The sequence below is a fragment of the Podarcis cretensis genome (genome assembly GCF_951804945.1).
Source record: "Podarcis cretensis genome assembly, chromosome: Z".
Taxonomy (NCBI): domain Eukaryota; kingdom Metazoa; phylum Chordata; class Lepidosauria; order Squamata; family Lacertidae; genus Podarcis; species Podarcis cretensis.
In genome coordinates this window covers 12,784,947-12,805,596 of record NC_137184.1, presented here as the reverse complement: position 1 = coordinate 12,805,596, position 20,650 = coordinate 12,784,947, and the positions used below count along the sequence as shown (strand labels likewise).

Genomic DNA, 20,650 nt, shown 5'->3' with positions numbered 1-20,650 from the left:
GGTTAAGGACGGAAAATAACGACAACAACAACATCGGTGGTGGTGGTGACGATGGTGGAGAGAAAGGCGGCCCCAGTAGCCGGGCGAGTGAGCCCTCCCCACAATGGCCACCTTCCTAGACCGAGAGAGAGGAGGAGGAGACGCTTCAGGTCGTCTCAGGCCTGGAGAGGAGGAGGGAAAGGCCGAGGGGGCGGCGGCAGCGAGCGATCGTCCTGACCCGGCCTCGCCTTCCCTTCCCGGCCGCTGCCTTGCCTCATTCACTCCCCCTCAGAGGCGGGGAGAAGATTGTGGGCTGGCTGCCGCGTTTCCGCTTCGCCTCCGTCGGGAATCGGGACGGCGGTGAGGTGGGACATGCTGTGGTGCTGATGGCGAGGCTGAGAGGGGCTTCTTCACTCTCTACCCACGGATAGCCTGCGTGGATTTTTTGTGGGGAAACGGGATGGGGGTGGAGGATTAAGAGACGGGCCAGCCCCCCCGCACACCTTATGTGGGGCTTTCTTGATGTCTAGTGTGTGCGGGGGGGGGGGTGTGTTATAGTTTTTGTTTGTTACCACGTTATGTATTTTTGTGTTTTAATATTGCAAAAGCGCCCTGTGTTCCTCGGATGAAGGGCAGTCTAGAAATGTCATAAGTAAAAATAAAATAGTGCGGGGCTCTGCCGCGTGAGGGGGGTTTTAAATTGTGCGGGGCTCTGCCGCGTGAAAGAAGGGGAGTTTTAAAGCCTCTTTCTCGTGGATTTCAGGGTGACTGAAGTAGTTGTGTGTGTGTGTGTTTGTGTGTGTGTGAAGGATTAAGGAGTGTGTGCCCCCCCACCCGCTTCACACCCATTATCCATGGGGCTTTATTTATTCATAGCATAGGGTTCTGCTGTGCTAGGATGGATTAGGAGAGGGACTTTGCAAGTCCTCGTGGATTTGAGGGCGACTGTCAAGTATTTTGTGTGAGTGTGTTGGGATTAATTAGGGGACCCCCCCTTCCACACAACTTTCCCACCCACAATATTTCAAGCTTCTTTATGCCCAACAGATGGGGGTCTGCTGTGTTGAGGTAGGTTAAAATAGGGAGATTGTAAATCCTCACGTCCTCCAGGAGATGGCTTTGAGGGTGACTGTGAGGTAGTTTGTGGGGTGGGGGAGTATTAATTTTCTTTTGTTGGGGGCGGGGAGGAGTGTTCAGAAGGGGACAGAGCCTCCTTCTGAGTGCCTCTTCTTCCAAACATATAACTTTACCGTTGCCCTCAATCTATTTTCTGTGGAGGATACATAGGTGGGGGGCCTCCCTCTTTTAACCTGTTGTTGTTGGGGATAGAATGAGTTAAAAAGAGGGACTTCTCCCAACTACCTGGAGATAGATTACCAGTATATGGAATTAAGTGTGAAGTTGATGCATGATGTGTGTGTCTTAATTCAGAATGTCAGTGTTGCTGACTCTGCTTTTCTTGTGCTTCCTTCCAGACCAGGATGAGTGTCCACTAACATGGCTCTGCAGTGTAAGATTCAGACCTTGCAGGTGGTTGACACAGAATACAGTGCTGATGCCGTAGAGTGGTGCCCTGTGGAGGGTTGGCACAGCATCCTGGCATGTGGCACCTACCAACTCAAGAAACCTGACAGCAGTGTGAGTGGCCCTTCTTTCTGGTGTTGCCTATGCAGTGAAAAGAGCTCCAGCAGTTTCAAGTTAATAGTTCCTTGAAGCATATTTTGGGGGTTGTTGTTAAGGTGCTTTGATGTTAAGGCTTAGGATGGATTGTCTATAACTTGTTTTCTCATTCTTCCCACTTTTGGCTCATCCACCTCAACTCCATGCAGAATGAAAAGTTGATTTTGCTTGCATACAGCAGTATTGGGGAATCTTTGGCTCTCCGATATGTTGCTGAACTACAGATTCCAGCAGCCCTAGCAAGTGTGGCGAGGGATGATGGGAACTGCAGTTCAGGAACATTTGGTGGGCCAGATCTTTCCTATACCTGGGATACTGTCCTTCTGATTCAAAACCTTGCTTGGGTCAAAACCCCATTTATAATCCAACACTACTAAATAGTCCAACAAGAACATCAGATGCTACAGTATTAAACTAACTTACCTGCTGCTGTATTGTTTTAAACAGGATCCAGCTAGATAAAATACTGTAATGTCGAAGATAACCAACCACTCAAAACACATTAAGATTGTAGCTTAAGGTGCTCTTAAGCAAACCATTCTTCTTTCATCCCCTCTTGAATAAGAGTATGTGTGATATTGAAGTTTCTGTTGCAGGGATTAATGAGATAATATTGAGATAATGTACAAGAAAAGACTTGAACACTGTAGATATGCTAAGTTTTAATCATTTTGACAGGAAGCACTAGTAGTTTTTATTCAGGCTGGAATAAAATTGGTTTTCCATCTCAATTGGTTTTCCATATCTTGGCTTGTCCCAAATAACTCCCAAATGTGTTTACGGTAAGTAAGCTGTTCACCTCTCCTTTCCACCTAGGTGTGACAGTGGCCTATGTCTTCTTTAGCAGAGGTGACAAGAGCAATGGGGCAAACTTCCTGAGGGGATTGATGCACAGGAATCTCTTATGTTCTCTAGCTGTGCAGTTGATGGGCAGTTCAGGGACAGCAGGTAGTTGAATGTGGGAGAGAGGAAGAGATGGGGTGAGGCAATGTCTTAAAGTGATAGTTTTTGATTTTGCTTCCCATTGCAGGCTGGTGAGAGCCCTGAAGGGAACAATGAGCCCCATGTGCGCCTGGGCCGCCTCTACCTGTATTACTTTGGAGAACAAATTTTCACACCACTGACTGAGATCCAAAGGCTGGAAATGGCTGCCCTGCTGGACATTAAATGGTAATGCTGGAGACAGAGGTCCAGACCAGCACCTAAGCAGTTCTTCCGCATGTTGTTTGGTAGCATATGCAGGGCCGTCTTAAGCATATCCAGCACTGTGGTGCAAAGCTCCCTCCGGCAACCCCCCATTTCCCAGAATTTTTAAGGGAGGACGGCACTGCTGGCAGGGCTGGAGGAGGCGGGCAGTGGCTGGGGGGCGGCTCCTCTGGTGGGGAAGAGGTGGAGGCTGGACGTGGCGCCTCCCGGCTCAGCTGTCTGCTTCGTGCCGCAGTAGCCATGGCAGACGGAGGCTCTGGGCACAGCACTGCTTTGGCGTGGCATGGCGGAGACGGGTGAGGGTGGCGAGCCGATGCTGGGGGCCGCTGCATCCACCCTCCACCACTTCCCTGGTGCCCTCCAGAACTTGGTGCCCTGGCGCCACACGCCACTAGCCTCTATGGGTAAGACGCCCCTGAGCATATGCAAAGAGTTTTTTTCCCTTGGAGGGGAAATGACAACTTTCCACTGAGGTCACTATACCCTTTCACCAGCACTGGATTTGTGGCTCCCTATGCCACCAATGGAGAAAGTGTTGGATATGGGCTGAAGGCTTGCTTCTCCCATAGACTCTAGCTTATGGCCTTGGTCATGTCATCCTGGTTTGGTTCCCCATCTATAAAATGGGAAGAGCAGTGTCCAACCTTGTAGTATCGTTGTGAGGGCAAGCCTGTGGCTAAATCAAAGTACCCCTTTCTATTGAACCCATGTCACTACTATATAGTGCTTTTTTTTTTTTTTTAAAAAAAAAAAGGTGCCGGTATTCACCATGAAGTTGTTACAGTAAGTGCCACACATTTAACATTTTGGGGGAAAGGTGCCAGTACTGCATACCCTTGAGTACCCTCAGAAAAAAAGCACTGCTGCTACACCTTAACAGTGATGCAGATCGGTGGTCTTTTTCAGCCTATTTGCTCAGTATGATATCTACTGAGCTCAGGACATGAAAAATTACCACAATCCAATACAACTGATCATAAATATTACATTACAATGTGAATATTATATAGGCAGGTTGCAAAAATTAAAATAAGTATGGTTCGTAATAAAACAGGAGGAACAAGAAGCTAGACAAAAAAAATTAAAAAATTAAATGTATTACCGTATTTTTCTATGTATAAGATGAGGGAATCCCTCCCCAAAAGCTTAACAACTCTGGGCAATGTCCCCCCATTTCCTCAATTTTGAGTCCCCCAAAATAGGAGTCATCTTATACACGGGGGTGGTGTTATACATGGTATATACCGTATTGTCCTGAAAATAAGCCACACTTTCCCCCCAAATTTTGACGGTGAAAAATTAAAGTGCGGCTTAAATTTGTGACCCTACAAAAATTGGCTTTTACTATATCACTGCTGAAACAGACATATGGTAAAATGGAACAAAAATGTTTTATTGCCAATTTGCGAGCTTGAGACTGTTGTGCAATTAATTCTAATGCCATTCATTGCTTTCCCCGTATTTTACAGTGCAGTATTGATTTTTTTATTTGCATTTACGGTGCTACGAACAGGTGTTTAACCCACTTGCGGGTCCTCTCTAGTACGCATAGGATTTTCTTCTACATTTGCCATTTACGGGTGTGAGGGCCTGTGGAATTTTAAGGGAGCGGCTTTATATTTGGGTACATTTGTCTTCCCCCCCCCCCTTGATTTTTTTTTTAATAGAATATTTATTAAAGTTTTCAGAAATAATACAGTGAAAAACCAGAAAGAAAAAACAACAAAAATACAAAAGTACAAAAATAAAAACAACCAAGAAAAGAAAAAACACATAAAGTTTCCATTACTTGTTTTCTTTTAACTTATTTTCCAGACCTCCTCATACCTCCCTTTCTTGTATTCCAATTGAAATTGTTAGTTCAGCAAATCCTCACCATTAGTTTTTACTTATTTCTAAACCTTATTTTTCATATCTCTTAAACATTACAGCTGGAAACCACTTAATTTCTGTCCAACATCATTCTAACATTCATTAATTTTACAATATTTCTGTAAGTAATCTTTAAATTTCTTCCAGTCTTCTTCCGCCGACTCTTTTCCCTGGTCTCGGATTCTGCCCGTCATTTCTGCCAGTCCCATATAGTCCATCACCTTCATCTGCCATTCTTCCAGAGTGGGTAGATCTTGTGTCTTCCAGTATTTTGCAATAAGTATTCTTGCTGCTGTTGTGGCATACATAAAAAAAGTTCTGTCCTTCTTTGGCACCAATTGGCTGACCATGCCCAGGAGGAAGGCCTCTGGTTTCTTCAGGAAGGTATATTTAAATACCTTTTTCATTTCATTATAGATCCTTTCCCAGAAAGCCTTGATCCTTGGGCACGTCCACCAAAGGTGAAAGAATGTTCCTTCAGTCTCTTTACATTTCCAACATTTGTTATCGGGCAAATGATAAATTTTTGCAAGCTTGACTGGGGTCATGTACCACCTATAAATCATTTTCATAATATTCTATCTTAAGGCATTGCATGCCGTAAATTTCATACCGGTGGTCCATAACTGTACCCAGTCAGCAAACATAACCCCCCCCCTTGAATTTTAAAAGTGCGGGTTATATTTGTGTGCTGTTTATATTTGGGCCAATACGGTAGATCTCTTATTATACTGCATTTGAAATGCAGATGAAGTGCTTAAACACATGTTAATATTTCATTTCTAAAGAGAGGGCCCAGGGACTTACTCTTCTGAGGTATTTATTATTCATTCCTCTTCAAGGTGCCACGTACCCATTGCAGAACATCCTGTTCTAGGCACTGCAAATGCTAAGGGAGCAGTGGAGCTCTCCCGCTTAACAGGAAGTGAGGTAAGTGAACCGGAATTGAGATTCATGGTTAGGGTGTGAGCCATAGCTATGCAAAGCGGTTCATTTTATAGGCAGGTATAGGATGTAGCTCTGTGTGGTCATTCCACTTCAGCTTGAGTGTATTTTCATGTTAGGAAAGGTAATACAATTGAGGGTGTTGACTTTATGTTGCAGGCATTGAATAACTGGGCATTGTCTAAGCACAAGGTTCTTGAGGACAATAAAAAGGGAGAAGCAAGGGACAAATAGAAATGTATGGTTATTATTTATTTAAACAAAATACAAGGGTAGTTGAAACTGCTGCAAAAACTTTGGATGTGAAGGCTGGCATGTGAATAGGACTTGAGAGAACAGTCTCTCTTGCTCACAGTGACTGAAATTGTACACATGCTCTGAATTGCCTGAAGAAACTTAATCTGCAGTGGGGTGGGGTCCAGCTGTATTTTCTTAACTGAGTGTTGTATCTGATGTTCCTCCTTGGGCCTGTCTGGCCTTGATCAGTTTTCTTTTCCCTTCAGTAGAAGAGCTGCAAGCTGGAACCATTGTGCAGCGCTGACCTGGGATCCGAATGCCTTGCCTTATCTCTTGATTGGTCCACAGGACGAGGGCAGCGGTGAGCAGAGGCCAGTTAGCTAGACATTGTCCCAGTGCTAGCATTGCTGTGTTTTAAAAGTTGAACAAAATCCCTGCTGTGGGAGGAATGTCTGACAGCTGTGTCTAATGGGAGTCTGCATAAGTTTGTGCCTTGAATTTGCCTTTCCATGCTCTGTTTTGGGGCTTTGTAAGGGATCTATATGCAGTCACTGAGGGCATATGTATTTCTAGTCCCCTACTCCATTCAGCCTATTTTCTGCCCACGCTGAGCAGAGCAAGGCCTTGCACTTCTCAGAGTGCATTACCCCATTGCCTTTATCTTAGGAATCAGGAGCCTTTATAGCTGCTTGCATTGCTGTTTGGGCTGTGGGTACCTTGGGAAAGGCAAAGCTGTTTGCCTCGTTACACACACACACACACACACACACACACACACACACACACACACACGTGTGTATCTTATCCAGCTTGCAGATGTTAGGATACCCTGTTTCCCCCCACAGCGCCTCACAGTGCAAAAATTATCAGGGTTTTAAACTGAGTACTCTGACTGCTAATGACCGCTTATGGTGGATCTGGGAAATGCTTTAAAATCCAGTTCTCTTCTTTTAGTGATGGTTGTGACAGTTTCTGTGGAAGATTTAAAAAAGATTGGCCTTGTGCACAGGAAATTCCCCCTCCTGCTAAAGACTAACCCGTCCTTTCTATTTTGCACTATTTCCCTTGTAGTGGCTGTCCACTGCAGTTGATCAGCAGTGATTCAAAAGGGAGGCTGAACTTGCTGTCCATTGATGAATCTGCCTCCCTGCACATATTGGAACAGTGGAAGGCACATGACTTTGAGGCCTGGATTGCTGCATTTGACTACTGGAACACATCTATTGTATATTCAGGTCTGCATCCGATGGCGGTAAATGACACATGGGAAATGCTTAGTTTTTTCTCTAATGCTCACCAAACCACTATTGCTGGCAATAATGTTGGGTGATTTTTATGCTTCATGTGCATTAGCAGCAAGGCTTGAGTTGGGAAACAAAACATTTCCTGCCTTTGGAGGTCTATCTTCTAGCCTTGTGGAGTGGCTCTGTGTCACAGGAAAAAGGTGTCTCATCTCCAGCTATCTATACTGTCACGCAGCTTGATCAGTTTTCTCTTTGTTTCAGGTGGAGATGATTGTAAGCTACGGGGATGGGACATCCGGAGCAGCCCGAGGGCTCCTATCTTCACTAGTGAGAGGTAAATAGTAGCCTGTCAGATGAGGGTGCATTGCTCATCTCTCCTCACTGTTTGGGCAGTTGTCTCAAGCAGATTCAAACTGGTACATCTGATGAAGGTTCTTGCTGCCTAACCTTTGACTTGCATTCTGTGACAGGCATTCAATGGGAGTGTGCAGTATTCAGAGCCATCCTCTCCGGGAGGATCTGCTGGCCACAGGAAGGTGAGTTTCCCTGAGATATATCTTGTTATGTACATTGGTCTGGGTTAGCGATAGATGAGTGAGCTGATGGTTGTTTGTGCATGTCTGTTCTAGAGACTGTGGCAACATATGGATGGGACCCTGGGTGCCTGAAAAAGAGCATGGTTTAGTTCTAGCTTGGCCTTTGTCTTTATTGATAGCCCTGCAACAGTTAAGTAAGGGTTAGTTAGGAATCTGAAGTCCTCTATTGTACCCTTGAAAAACCACCTCTTATGGTTTTCTGAGGACTGTTTTTGTTTCTCCAGCTACGATGAACATGTCATGCTGTGGGATACCCGGAATATGAAGCAGCCACTGGCGGACACCCATGTGCAGGGTGGAGTTTGGAGGTTAAAGTGGCATCCAACACAGGAGCACTTACTGCTGGCAGCCTGCATGCACAATGGCTTCAAAATCCTCAATTGCCAAGGCTGTATGGGTGAGTGCTTTGATCTTGGTAGCTGGCACCTGGGATGTGTGAGAAAGGCTCAGGGGCTGGCTGAAGCCATATACCTGTGTTTTTAGTTCCTTCTTCTGGAGTGAAAGACAAAAGACAATTTCCAGAGTATATGACACATTCTTATTCTATTCGGCTCCCAACACTCCTAACTTCATCTTGCTGATGAGATCAAATGCTTAAATAATACTCCCAAGGAGCTGGTTTGGTGTTGATCCATGCTGTTTGCTTGGAGATGCTTGAAAAGGAAAATGCAAATAGGTTAAAGAGGATGTCATTTATACATTCTACCTGAGAATAGATAACTGGGCAGAATATAGTTTCATAAAAACATGATTTCTTTTTCCTTAATCAGTGGAAGGTAATATGGAGTAGCCATTAAGTTGTTCCTCCTGCCCAGCAGCAAGAAGAGATGAAAAGTTTAATTCCTGCTAAAAACAGTAGTTGAGAGATAAATTATTTCCTCTTTTACTTAATGCTTGACTTGGAATGTAAGCTCTTAGAGCAGGGGTCGGCAAGCTTCTCTGAGGGTGGGCTGGTTCACCGCACCACAAACCTCCTGGTGCATTGGAGTGTGTGAGTGTGTGTGTGCGCGTGTGTGCATGCGCACATGACAGAAGGGACTTCTCTCTCCCCTAGCCCCTCCCATCCCCCTGCCTACCTAGGGTGCTGCCGAGAGGCAGAGGCTGGCGGCATCAGCTTCAGAGGAGGAACAAGCAGCCCAAAAGGACTGCTTTTGGGCTGCTCGTTCCACCACCGCTACCGCCGCCACCCTCTACCACTCACAAGGGCAGGCACAGGAGCCGCGCTTGGCAGAGTGGAGGCGGCGGTGGCAAACAGCTTGCTCCAACGAGGGGCTGCTGGAAATGCTCTTGGCCAGATGAACCCAGCCCCCTTCCTCCTCTTGGCCATGTGCAGCCGCTGCTCACTCATTGGCCAGGGCCTCAAACCTTAGCAGGCGATTGGCCGGCGATTTGCTATACGAGGAGGAGGGAGGGAGGAGATTCTGCTGCAGTGAGGGAAAAGCGGGGAAATGTTGGTGGGGGGGGGGAATGGCGCCCGGGCCCGAGAAAACCCCCACGGATTCCCCTCACTGATCCATGGAACCGGCCATGGGCCGTATCTGGCCCATGGGCCTTAGGTTGCCAACCTCTGTTTTGGAGCATTGTGGTAAACTGGAGTAAAAGCTTATATAATAAAATTTAAAACTGAATATGGCTACCATTGTTGGAAATGGTGATTACTCATGCAACTTAATTGTCATCTAACATGTGTCTGTCCTTTCCTTTCTTGTCCCTCAGTGGAGAACAAAGAGGAATGCACTGTTCTTTCCTCTTATATCTTGCATAATTCCTTGGCTTATGGAGCTGATTGGTCAAGGCTTTCTCTGAGCGACCCCCTGGAGCTATCTGCAGTTATGCCTGTAGTTCCTATGGAGCAAGAAGCAAGGCGAGTGGATCTCAAAGCCCAGAACCTGAAGATAGTTTATGAATCCCCTACGGCCACTTTTGATGTGGTGTTGGAGGAAGAGGATCAAACCCCTGGCTTGCCGATCCAAGAAGAAAGTAGCTTTGACCTGCTGGGACCACGTACTGATGAAAAAGGTTCAGAAACCAAAGCACCCAGTGAAACAGATTTGGTCAAAGTCAAAAAAGAGACCAGCCTCTTAGCAACATGTTCTTTTTATGATAATGTCCTACATGTTTGGAAATGGGAGGCTAGCCAGACTGCCACTTTGTCCTGAACATTGTGCTAATTAAAGTTATGGTATGCCTGCCTTTTTCAGTAGCAGGCCTTTTTAGTACTAGGGTTTGAAAGACAGATATAGATTTTTGGTAGGAAGGCCCTGATGGAGTTCCTATCACCTCTTCTATATCAGATTTCCAGCTTTATTCCTGGGAGTCTTTCATCGCTCTGAGAGCTTTGAAGACTCCTCAGACACTTCAGGGATGTGTTCTCTCCCTTCTCCATCCATTTTATTCCTTGCTGCAGAAATAAGATTATTACACTGATGAAGTTCTCTTATTCCACTATATATTCTACAGACAGCAGTTCCTCTTAGTTTGGGGTTAAAGTAGGGTTTCCATATTTTAAAAAGTGAGAATCCATACAGAAAAGTTGTTGAGCTTTCTTTGGGCCAGTTGTTGAGCTACTTTTAAGGGAAATTGCCAAAAACAACACTGCCAACCTGGGTTGCCATACGTCTGATTTTCCCGTGCGTTTAAGCGATTTCCGCCTGGACACTGTTTCTGATGGCCAATTACCGTCTATGTCCGGGAAATTCTGGATGTATCGCAACCCTAGTTAAGGTCTCTCTCCCTATGTGATCAAGGAGATCTGAGGATAAGCAAATAAAAGTTATGCTATCAGCTATTCTCTCCTATTTTTCCAGTGAAGTAAACTTGACCTGCTATCTATTATGCAGCAAGGAAAGCTATTCCATACTACTTTGCCCCTCTTGGGGTAAACACATCCAGGCTACTTTACTCTTGACACCAGCTGAAAATTAAGTGGCAGCCTGTGTGTGTCTCTTATCTTGCCTCATTGTTCAGTAGCCATCTAAATGGAGAACTCTTCTCAGTTAAGAACTTGAGGAGGGAGGGGAAATGCTAAAATACAGAGCAGCACTTGTTTCATGCTTCTATTGTCTACCTCCCCCTCACAGGAAAGGCAAAGTATCACTCTGGCTTTATGCTTCAGGTTTGGTTGAATATGTTACTGGGAACACATAAGCTAAGGGGAAAAGGGATGCAAATTACTCATGCATTTCCATATCACAGAAGTGAACAACACCAGCAACAATCAGTGCTAAGAGTGGGGTACTTGCCTGAAACCCTGATATGGCCCTTGCAAGTTCCTCAATGCTGCATAAATTCATGCTGAAGGAGACTTGTAATTTGAGATGCTACAATGTAGGGTGTTTGTGTATAAATACGCACATCAGTATTGTAAACAAAATAAAAAAATATTTTTGATCTTTTTAAAATAAGGAGTGATGTCTTTTGTTGGTTACAACCTTCCAATTGTTCATTTTTTAGTCTTTGGGTGTAGGACCTAAGTTACTGTGGGTGTTGGGGATATGTTTGTATTGTTGCTTGCCACCACACCACATGATGCCTTAAAAGGTAAAGGGACCCCTGACCATTAGGTCCAGTTGCGGACAACTCTGGGGTTGTGGCGCTCATCTCGCTTTACAGGCCGAGGGAGCTGGCGTACAGCTTCCAGGTCATGCGGCCAACATGACTAAGCCACTTCTGGCAAACCAGAGTCAAATTAATGCTATAATTTTTATTTTATGCATTTACATATTGCCTTTATTCCATTATAAAACCCAAGGTGGCATACTTAGTTCCACTTCTTCAGGCCCTCACCAAAGTCTTGTGTGCTTTCAGACAATGTCTCATGTGAGGCATTAGCCTGCAAACTACCGGTAGTTCCTTGCTGCTGCAGAAGCAGACTGGCCCTTTCCTCCCTAATGGAGCAATGCACAGCAAGCCAGGCTTAATTCTGCTATTAGTGTGAGACTTGTACGTTGCTCAATGAACCAATGGTGTAGCTGGCATTACTGCAACTGTAGTGGGCATCAGTTGTGATACCACATATTTTAAAAATGAATAGTTTTTTTGCAGTTCTCCCCTTAATTCTAAATTACATTCAACAGTCTACTTACTATAAGATAGCTCTGGTATTTTAACTGTAAATGATAATAAATTATATTTGGTGAGGCCATTGCTTCCACATTAAAAATAAGTCCTCCCATAACAATAATAATGGACTCCCAAGAATTATTTTCAGGAACACTGCTTCTAGAGCAGGATTATCCCATTGTTAAGTAGATTGTGTCACTTCAATCAATTCAGTGGTCAGGAAGACATACCTTGAAGGGCTTTCCTGAATAGGCAGCTTACCTAGTTGAAAGTTTATTGTCTGCTATGTAGCAAAACAAATGTTTAGAGCCTATACAGCCATTTTGTGCAGAGAAAGAGAATGAGCCTCCACATTTTATAAACTCTTTATTTAAACAAAAAGATGACCAGTGTTTGCTGCCTGCTTCCTCAGTCTCTTTAATATCTATCCATGATAGGAGGCCTAGATTCACAAGCTATACATGTCAACTTCCAAACAATCCAGTAAAATTGTTCCGCTGAGTAGCATTTCCAAAAACAACGAAAACGGAAACCAACACTTGGGGCTTGCATAAATTATTCCTGCTCTGCTTGCATGACTGTGTCCACAAGATTTGGTATGTGTGTGATGTATCCCTTATATTTTTCCAACACAGCAGCTGGCAAAACTGCGGTGCTCTTCTGGCTTTCTACATTCCTTGCTTGCTCGTCCAGACCTCTGAGATGACTCAAGTTGCATCAATGAAAAGAAAGCAGGAACTTCTTGAAGATATACCAGAGTTTCCACTTAGTTCCAGTCCTTTGGTGTCTTGCTCCTTTTAAGAGCTGAAATGTTTTGCGAAGAGTGAATACTTCAAGTGTTTTTTTAAAACTTTTCTTAAACATTTTGTTGCTTAATAAATGTGTGGAAGTCCCCCCCCCCTTCTCACCAGCTTTCCTTCCACTTGCAACGCCGTCCTAGCGCACGAAGTTCTTGGGGAAGAGCTGAAAGAGTTTGCCTTCCTGGGTCGGCTCGAAGCCGTACTTCTCCAGCTGCTGCAGGCTGAAGGTACCGGCCTTGACGTCCTTCTCGATCTTGGAGGCGACCGTCTGCTGGAAGAGGGCGCGGGCCGTGAGGGGTTGCTCGCTGCCGGCGGGGGCCCGGTAGGAAACGTAAGGCTTCAGCTTGAAGCCGCTCAGGTCCGGCACCACCAGGCGCGGCACCTTCTCCGGCACCAGCTTAAACTTCCGGTTGCATGTTCGGTAGCCCAAGGGGTGCGCGCCGCGGCTCTTGTAGAAAGTGCGCGGGCCCCGCTTGCTCGTCCAGGCGGCCGTGCGGTCTGCGCCGCGCACCAGGCCCCGCGTCACTTCGCTCAACAGCCCCATGGATAGATAGGCAGGTGCTTGCAAAGGAGAAATGAAAGTACCTGAGCCTCGTTGATCTCTTGCCTACTTTCCCTCACAGCACTACTCCCCCTTCTCTCAGGCACACATCAATGCCGCTCGTTCTCATTGGCTAATAAGCGCATAGCCAATCGCTGTCTTCCATATTTTCATTTCACCAATTAGGGGATCGGAGAGGAGGTCCAATTCTCTGACAGATTATTGGAGGGGAGGCTCGGGACCAATCAGAGTCAACATTTACTTAAAAGGGTCTCGGCCTGGAGGTTTCTAGGAAGGAGGGGACGCACAAGGATTACAACCTTAAGGATGATCGCCATTTTGATTGGCCAACGTGACTGCTCTACTTGGGCTGATGGGAAATGTAGTCCAAAAAATGTCAGAGAGCGCACAAGCTTGGGAAAGTAACTAGTGTAGTACGAAACTTTCTGGACGGAAATGACGTTAAAACCCCCAAACGGAAGTAACCCCACTTGACCTCCGCTGTGAACTTTGCCCCTTGACACCGCCCCCGCCCGCAGGGCTCTCTCCTCAGGGAAAAGAACCGTTAGCGCCTCCTCCCCTTTTACCCCCCACCTTTCCATTCTCCCCTCCCCGGAGGCTGCTTTGGCTGCCTGTGGAGACCCGCCATGGAGAGCGATGACATCTGCTCCTCCCCTCCGCAGGTACGTGGCCTCCTCCCTCAGCGCGGCGCCCTTGTACGCGCTTCGTTTCCCTTCCCAGGCTTTCTCCCCCCCCCCCCCGCACCCGCACGGCTTTAAAGGGCTCCCTTGAGAGAGCGGAGGGGGGCAGCCGTCGTCGAGGTTTTGGTGGTTGTTATGTAGGAGCGTTGGACTGGGGAAAATCTGCGTTCAAATCCTCACTCAGCAGTAGCCGCTCAATTGGGTTTCCTTTGGCCAGTCGTTCTCTTTTAGCCTACCTCACAGGGTTGTTGTGGGGATAAAGTGTGCATGTGTTTGTTGGCTGAAAGGTGAGGGGAGATCACTACTCATGGAAGTTACGTTGTTGTTGTTCCATTTATATCCTGCTTATTTCACAATATTTGTTTGTAGTAAAACAATATTATTACCAGTAAAACATTTAAAATGACTGTTTAAAAGCATTGAAAAGATAATTGAAAACCATGATGTTAAAAGGCAGATATCATTCCCTTCCTTTCAAGGAGTCCATGGTGACAGACACATCAGCCTATTATATAAGCAATTAAACATTCTAAAAACAGTTAAAAACACTCTCTGAACTAGTTATGTTTGGGTTGCTATGAATAACATCATTCAGGCATAGTATCACTCAGCCATAGGCATTTTTGCACATATTTTAAACTCCTCCTGAAAGTTAGGTACAAGGGAGACAGATCCACCTCACCACAGAGGGCATTCCACAAATGGGGAACTGCCACAGAGAAGGCCCTGCTATGGATCAATGCCAACCAGGCAGTCTCAGCTTTACATATGTGGCAAAAAATTTTTTTGAAAAGGGCATGGGGTTCCGCGAAAAATGACTTTGGCAATCCCACCTGCCACTGAACCCAAAACAGTATACAATTTTGGCTTTAGGTGAGATCGCTGGAACGAACTCTTATGTAAGTTGCAGGCTTACTATACTATGGTATACAGTTTTCAAATTCAGAGGCTGTGTGCTACTTAATGCAAGTTATTGAAGAGAAGCAGGAAAGGAAGTTACCATCAGGTCCTCCTTTAAGATTTTCCTGGAGGCAAGCGCCCTAACTTAGTGCTATAGAATGTGTGTTATATCCAATATTGCTTCTGTTCAGAATAGGTTCATTGAAATTGATGGGCATGACTAATATTGATTTCAGTGGGTTCACTCTGAGTGGCTAGTTACAACCTTGTTGTTTGTATGCAGAAGGTCTTAGGTTCAGTCATTGGAATTTCTAGTTAGGCTGAGAAAGCCTTTGGTCTGAAACCCCAGAGATCTGTTGCCACTTGGTGTAGGCACCACCGAGCTGGGTGGACAGATGGCCTGACCTGGTGTAAGGAAGCTTTTCATGTCTCTGTGGACTTTAAATCTGATTCATGATTCTCTTAGGGCCTTAAAGGGTGGCTCTATCAGCTGCCATTAGCCATGATTGCTAAATAAATGTCCATGTTTCATGATGGTCTAATGTGGAGTAGTTCAACTCAGAGTACTTGATCCTGGGGAGAATATTGCATTCAATCCTTGCTTGTGAACGTCATTGAAGGCATTTGTATGGTCTCTGTTAGAAGAAAGCTGGTGTTCTAGTTGAAATTTGGATCTCATACAGCCAGAAAGTTGTCACTTCCCAGGGAGTTGTTGTTTATTTCTATAACACTGCTTAATATACCAATTCATTTGCAATTATATCACTTATCCTGAGGCACCCACACTTGGCTGCCCATTCACCATTGTGAGAGCATAGAGAGTAACCCCTGTCTTCCATTCTCACATCTGAATACTGTCCAGAGGCATTTCTGCTGTCTAGGTGTCTTAGAGCAGGGATAGGGAACCTGTGGTTCTCCAGATGTTGTTAACCTCTTAACTCCCACTAGCCCCTATCAGTATGGCCAGTGGTCAGGGATGATGTGGGCAATAGGCCCAGCATAATTGGAGGGCCACAGCTTCGCCATCCCTTGCTTATTAGTTCCACTGTTGATACCCCTAATTTGGTTCTTGTTCCCCTCTTGCTTCCACCCACCTTTCAGATGATCCTAATCTTTTTGGTCTTGTATTTTAATATGTCAAATGTCCCATATTTCATCTGTTAGGGACTACTTTTGTTTACACTGAAAATGCTCCCACTATGCTGTATGAACCTGCTTCTGATGTGTATCACATATGAACCTAAAACTGAAGTTTGCTTTCTAACTGTCTTGGTGTGATGGCCAGAATGTCTTGCCATCCAAGAAAGTGGAACTCATAACTTTGCTTACTGATGGTTTGCTTACTCATGTTACTCAAAAAACTGTACTTGCCCCTTTAGTGCTCTTTGGAATTGTCTTTGAGAATGCCTCTGACTGGCCAATCTCTTACCTTTTTCATATTCCTCCTCAAAACCCACTTCTTCTGTGAATAATTTGGTATTTACCTACTAGTAAATACTATGTCTTATGCTTGCTAAACCTAAGTGCGTGTAACTTCAATATTTGCTTATTCTTCCCTCGTATACATGTAACTGGAATAATTGCCTATTCTTCCTTGGTTCAACGCTGCTTCCATTTTCCCCTCCCCCCTTGCCTCTGTTGTCTTCTTTGTGTGACTTTACAGATTTGTAAGCCCTTTAGGGCAGGGACCTGATATCTCACATTTAATAAAGTGCCATGCACAGAGGTGATATTGTATGATAATAAAACATACAAATGAATGAACCTAATGGTGTGAGTGTGTTTTCTGAGTGTTATCTTTTAGATCCAAGTTACTGTTTGAGGAATATTTGGTTTTTAAATAAACATCCTGATATATAAAATATTGAGGCTTTTCTCCCACCCCCCACCTGCTGTTTGCCATCTTTTAGATGAACAACTTGAAGCTATTCACTCTGTGTTTAGTACTATACACATTGAGGGTTAGTGTGTGTATTTACCATGCTAATTTGTACCAAGTCTTTGGGTGGGTCCAAAATAGCTATGTAGACCTTGTCCCAGGTCTCCATGCTGGAAGGGAAGGAGAGAACATCTTAAACTCGCTGACCTCCTTGTTCCAGAATCCAATCACTTCTTCATTTTTTATGAGGCATCCTTGGTATAGATCATAGCATAATAATAATAATACCACAGTGACTGTTCTAAACTCCAAGACAGCTGAGTACCAGCCATCATTTTTTTTTTCTCCATCCTGGCTCCAGCATGAGAGGGGGACAACATCATTTAAGGCAGATGGTTCCCTTCTCTCCCTCCCTAACACAACATTAAAGCAACTATGAAAGCATTAGCACAGGGTCTGATTTTCCAACTACTTGGATTCTTTTAATCTCAGGGAATGGCTCTAGTTCTCTTTAACTAGAGAGCTCGGCCAACATGTGCTTTGTAAACTCTCATTTAGACACATCTCTGGGGGATGGGGAGCTGTTGCCTTCAATCTGTGTTATACCCTTGGTGTTCTTGTCCTTTAGGTCAACTCCTCAAGTTTAGACCTAAGAACACAAGTTCTTCAGTTCGTACAAGATCGAATGCAGACTACTATGGTAACGTTTGAGCCTGTGTGTTTGTTTAATTTGGATGCTTCTGAAAGGCACCAAAGAGCTTAACTGGGTTTTGATCTGGCTTCAGATTTCTTTTATGCAGTGTCTTGCACTCCCCATTTTTCATGCCATCTTACGTATTAAGGTAGCTATGTTGCTTTTGTGTCTCCTCAGTGGTGTAGTGGTGGGTGGTGCCCATTGGAACTGGAAGAGCAGAAGGAAAGGAGCCCAATAGTAGGTGGAGCCAGAGCCAATGAGACACAGAACCAGCCAATTCTAGTTTTGTCCTTCTCGTTCTGAATTGGTTCTAAAAGGGCAACACCGAGACTTAGGAGGATGAGATAGCTGACAGGCAGTGCCATCCCCTGGACTGGTTGTAAGTAAGAAGGCAGGACACATGAGGGCTGTCTGGGTAGACTGAGGTTCATGAGGCTGTGCCTCATTTGCTCTAATGGACCAGCCTTTACTATGGTAACCTAATCAGAAGTTCTTTTGTGGGAAAGCTGAGGAGTGTTATAGCTTACTCTTTTTTTTGTGGCCCACATTGTAACTGGGCTTGGTGGCCAACTCAAAACATTTAAGTCATGACATTCTACCAAGAGGAGGCTTGTGTGCGGCCTTCAAGCTGGGGCTTTCAAAATGTAGCACAGGGTCAGGGACAGTCCCCTGAATCACATTCAGAACTAACCTAAGAAAATTGCTGGATCAGACCAAAGGCCCATTAGGTCAGGATTCTATTCTCATGGTGTTCAGATGCCTGTGGGAAGCCTGCAAGCAGCATATGGGTAGCAGTGCCCTCCTGCTGCAGTGTACCCCAATCATAAATATTTAGAGGCATACTGCTTCTGATCATGGTGGTGACACACAACCATCTTGGCTAAATATGTCTAATCTTAAGAACATTACATGAGTCTGCAGCCGGAATAGGCCATTGGTCTGTCTAGTCCAGCATCCTGTTCTTCCAGTGGCCAGCCAGATGCCTGTGGGAAATCCCACAAGCAGGACCTGAGGAAAAGAGCAATCTCACCTTCTGCTGTTCAGTGTTCAGAAGCATACTGCCTCTTACCATGGAAGGCAGAACATACCTACTATGGCTAGTAGCCATTGATAGAATTATCCTCCATGAATTTGTCCAAGCCTTTTTTAAAGCCATCCAAGTTTGTGGCCTTTGCTGCCTCCAGCAGGAGCACACTTCATAGTTTAATTATACATTGCACAAAGAAGTACTTTCTTGTATCTACCCAGAATGTCCTAACATTCATCTTTATTGGATGTCCACGAGTTATAGTGTTATGAGAGGAGAGAAAAATTCTCTGTCCCCTCTTAAAGCTATCTCAAACTGGCAACCTGTGGTTATGAAGGCCATAATTTCACACTGTGTGAAGGAGTGCTTCTTTTTTCCTGTCCTGAGTAAACCAACACCCCTGCCCTGCCCTCCAGTTTCAAGGCTGAGGAGGATGGCTGAAACTTGTCACACTCACAAAAGCACAACAGCACAGTCAATTCTGACAGTCAGTTATGAAATGGTATTTAGAGGGGAACCGCAAAACTCAAGATGACAAAACAATAAATATAGGGTTGTATCCAATAATGGCCTAAGTGTTGCATGTCACTGGCATTTGATCTCCAGAAGGTTGCCCAATAGGGAATGCAACCCTCTGGATGAAAAATGTTATCCACCATGTTTTAGAAAGACAGATGTGTAAATAACCCTGGCACCTCTCTTGATGAAGGATGGTTTAGAAATCACACTTTAAATAAATGGAACAAATAATAATTAGTTGTTTGGTTGACTTTGCCAGCTGCAACAGATGTTTTCCTCCCCAGAAACGTTGTGTTCCTAGTACGGCTTGAAGAAAGGGCTTAGGTGGAGAAGAATGTCAATGCCTAAGACTCCCCTTGTCTCTTCTTCCCACAGTTAACTGGAATAATCATTGGTGCAACAGTTGCCCTGCTGCTCATTGGGATCGTTGTGTATTTTGTTTACAGGAAGGTGAAGCAATCAAGTAAGTTGGATCACTTTGGTTGAGAGCTGACGTGCTGTCATAGAATTTGGGGGGTTCGTGTGCAGTGTCATCCCATATTAATGCTCAAAAGATCATGTCAATAAAGCACGGAGCTCCACCACCCACTTGTTGAGTAAGTGTGGGATTGAGTCCAGCTTCTCTTCAGGCCAGAGGAGGTTTCAGTGTTCCCCTCCAGTGCTTTTTATCTATTCAAGATGTGCAGCTAACAAAAACATGCTGTGAATTCTTACTATAGGGGTAACTTAAAAAAGCAAACAGCATACTACTTCTTACTTTCTTGTCTTCTTATCTACTCTCCCTTTAAGATAAAAAATAGGGGTGGGGAATTTGTAGCCCTCCAGATGTTGTTGAACTACAACTCCCATCATCCCTGACCCTTAGCCATCCTGGCTGGGGCTGCTGGGATTTGGGGTTCATACCTCTGGTGGTAGCATTAGAAACCATCCTATTAGGAGCATGCCCTGGAAGTGAGCTTTCATCATAAACTCTGGAAACGTGGTGGTAGGGTCTGGCCTCATTGGGCACCTGGAGCTTGGCTCATGACTCCTCCATGCTGGTCCTCCTGCCTCTTTGCTTTGCTGATGGCACCTGTTTACCTGCCCTTTTCTGAGCATGTAGGTGGTGACAAGAGCGAGGAAACAGCACCCTCCATGTGCCTTGGTCTCTCCATCTTGGCAGTTTTATGAATTGGGTCCAGAGGAAATAAGCAAGCAAATAGGCGGTAATGACAGTGGTGAGGAGGATGTCTATTGAGGGCATCTTGTCAGAAGGCCCCCCCCCCAAATGTTGGAGCCTACAAACATCTCAAAACATAAATGGGCCTCCCAACGTTCTGCCCCAGGGGGAGGGGTTAGAGTGTATTGGCCTGACATTTCTCTCCATCAAGGGCAGTGGCTTAGCTGTACAGGGGTAAGTGGGCAAGCTGTGCTTGTGTGTTTTAGGCTCTCACTCTTCACAAAGGGACTACAGGATGATGAGCCTTCTCTCTTTCAGAGCAACCTCAGCCACATGTGCCTCAGTACAGGTTCCGTAAGAGAGACAAAGTCATGTTCTACGGCCGCAAGATCATGCGCAAGGTAAGGTTGCTGGTGACCAGCTGGAGGCTAACAGCAAGCTCAGACTGATGATGCTCTTGTCTTGACATGGGACTGGCCTTGGCTGGGTTCATCATGCATGTTTCTGTCCCTGCCCCATATCTCTTCTAGAGGTAAAAAAATGCTGAAAGATTGGCTTTGTGTCTGTGTGCTGTCCTGGTGAATTGCACTTTGCTCTCCATTGACTCTG

General features: G+C 45.2%; 2 protein-coding genes across 7 annotated transcripts in view; one reads left to right on the top strand and one right to left on the bottom strand.

Annotated features, from left to right (window-relative positions):
* Nucleotides 1-34: 34 nt before the first annotated feature.
* PNPLA7 (patatin like domain 7, lysophospholipase) overlaps nt 35-20,650 on the top strand; it is a 106,576-nt gene continuing 85,960 nt past the window's right edge. For 4 of the 6 annotated variants that reach the window (XM_079961555.1, XM_079961554.1, XM_079961553.1 and 1 more), the window contains exons 1-4: nt 13,684-13,845; nt 17,271-17,342; nt 19,258-19,345; nt 20,360-20,442. In XM_079961555.1, coding sequence (XP_079817681.1) covers nt 13,810-13,845; nt 17,271-17,342; nt 19,258-19,345; nt 20,360-20,442 — 279 coding nt within the window. In that variant the 5' untranslated portion in view covers nt 13,684-13,809. Of the gene's footprint in view, nt 345-1,454; nt 1,618-2,689; nt 2,830-5,579; nt 5,668-6,188; nt 6,281-6,990; nt 7,155-7,424; nt 7,498-7,633; nt 7,700-7,983; nt 8,195-13,683; nt 13,846-17,270; nt 17,343-19,257; nt 19,346-20,359; nt 20,443-20,650 lie in introns of those variants that run through there. The other 2 variants (XM_079961557.1, XM_079961556.1) reach the window with 2 other exon arrangements.
* On the bottom strand, nt 12,171-13,255 carry MRPL41 (mitochondrial ribosomal protein L41). The gene has a single exon (XM_079961570.1). The coding sequence runs from the start codon at nt 13,163-13,165 to the stop codon at nt 12,758-12,760; it is 408 nt and encodes a 135-aa protein (XP_079817696.1). The 5' UTR covers nt 13,166-13,255; the 3' UTR covers nt 12,171-12,757.

Bases quoted from the DNA above. Each gene is read 5' to 3' on its own strand.
- MRPL41 (XM_079961570.1), bottom strand. From the start codon at position 13,165: ATGGGGCTGTTGAGCGAAGTGACGCGGGGCCTGGTGCGCGGCGCAGAC.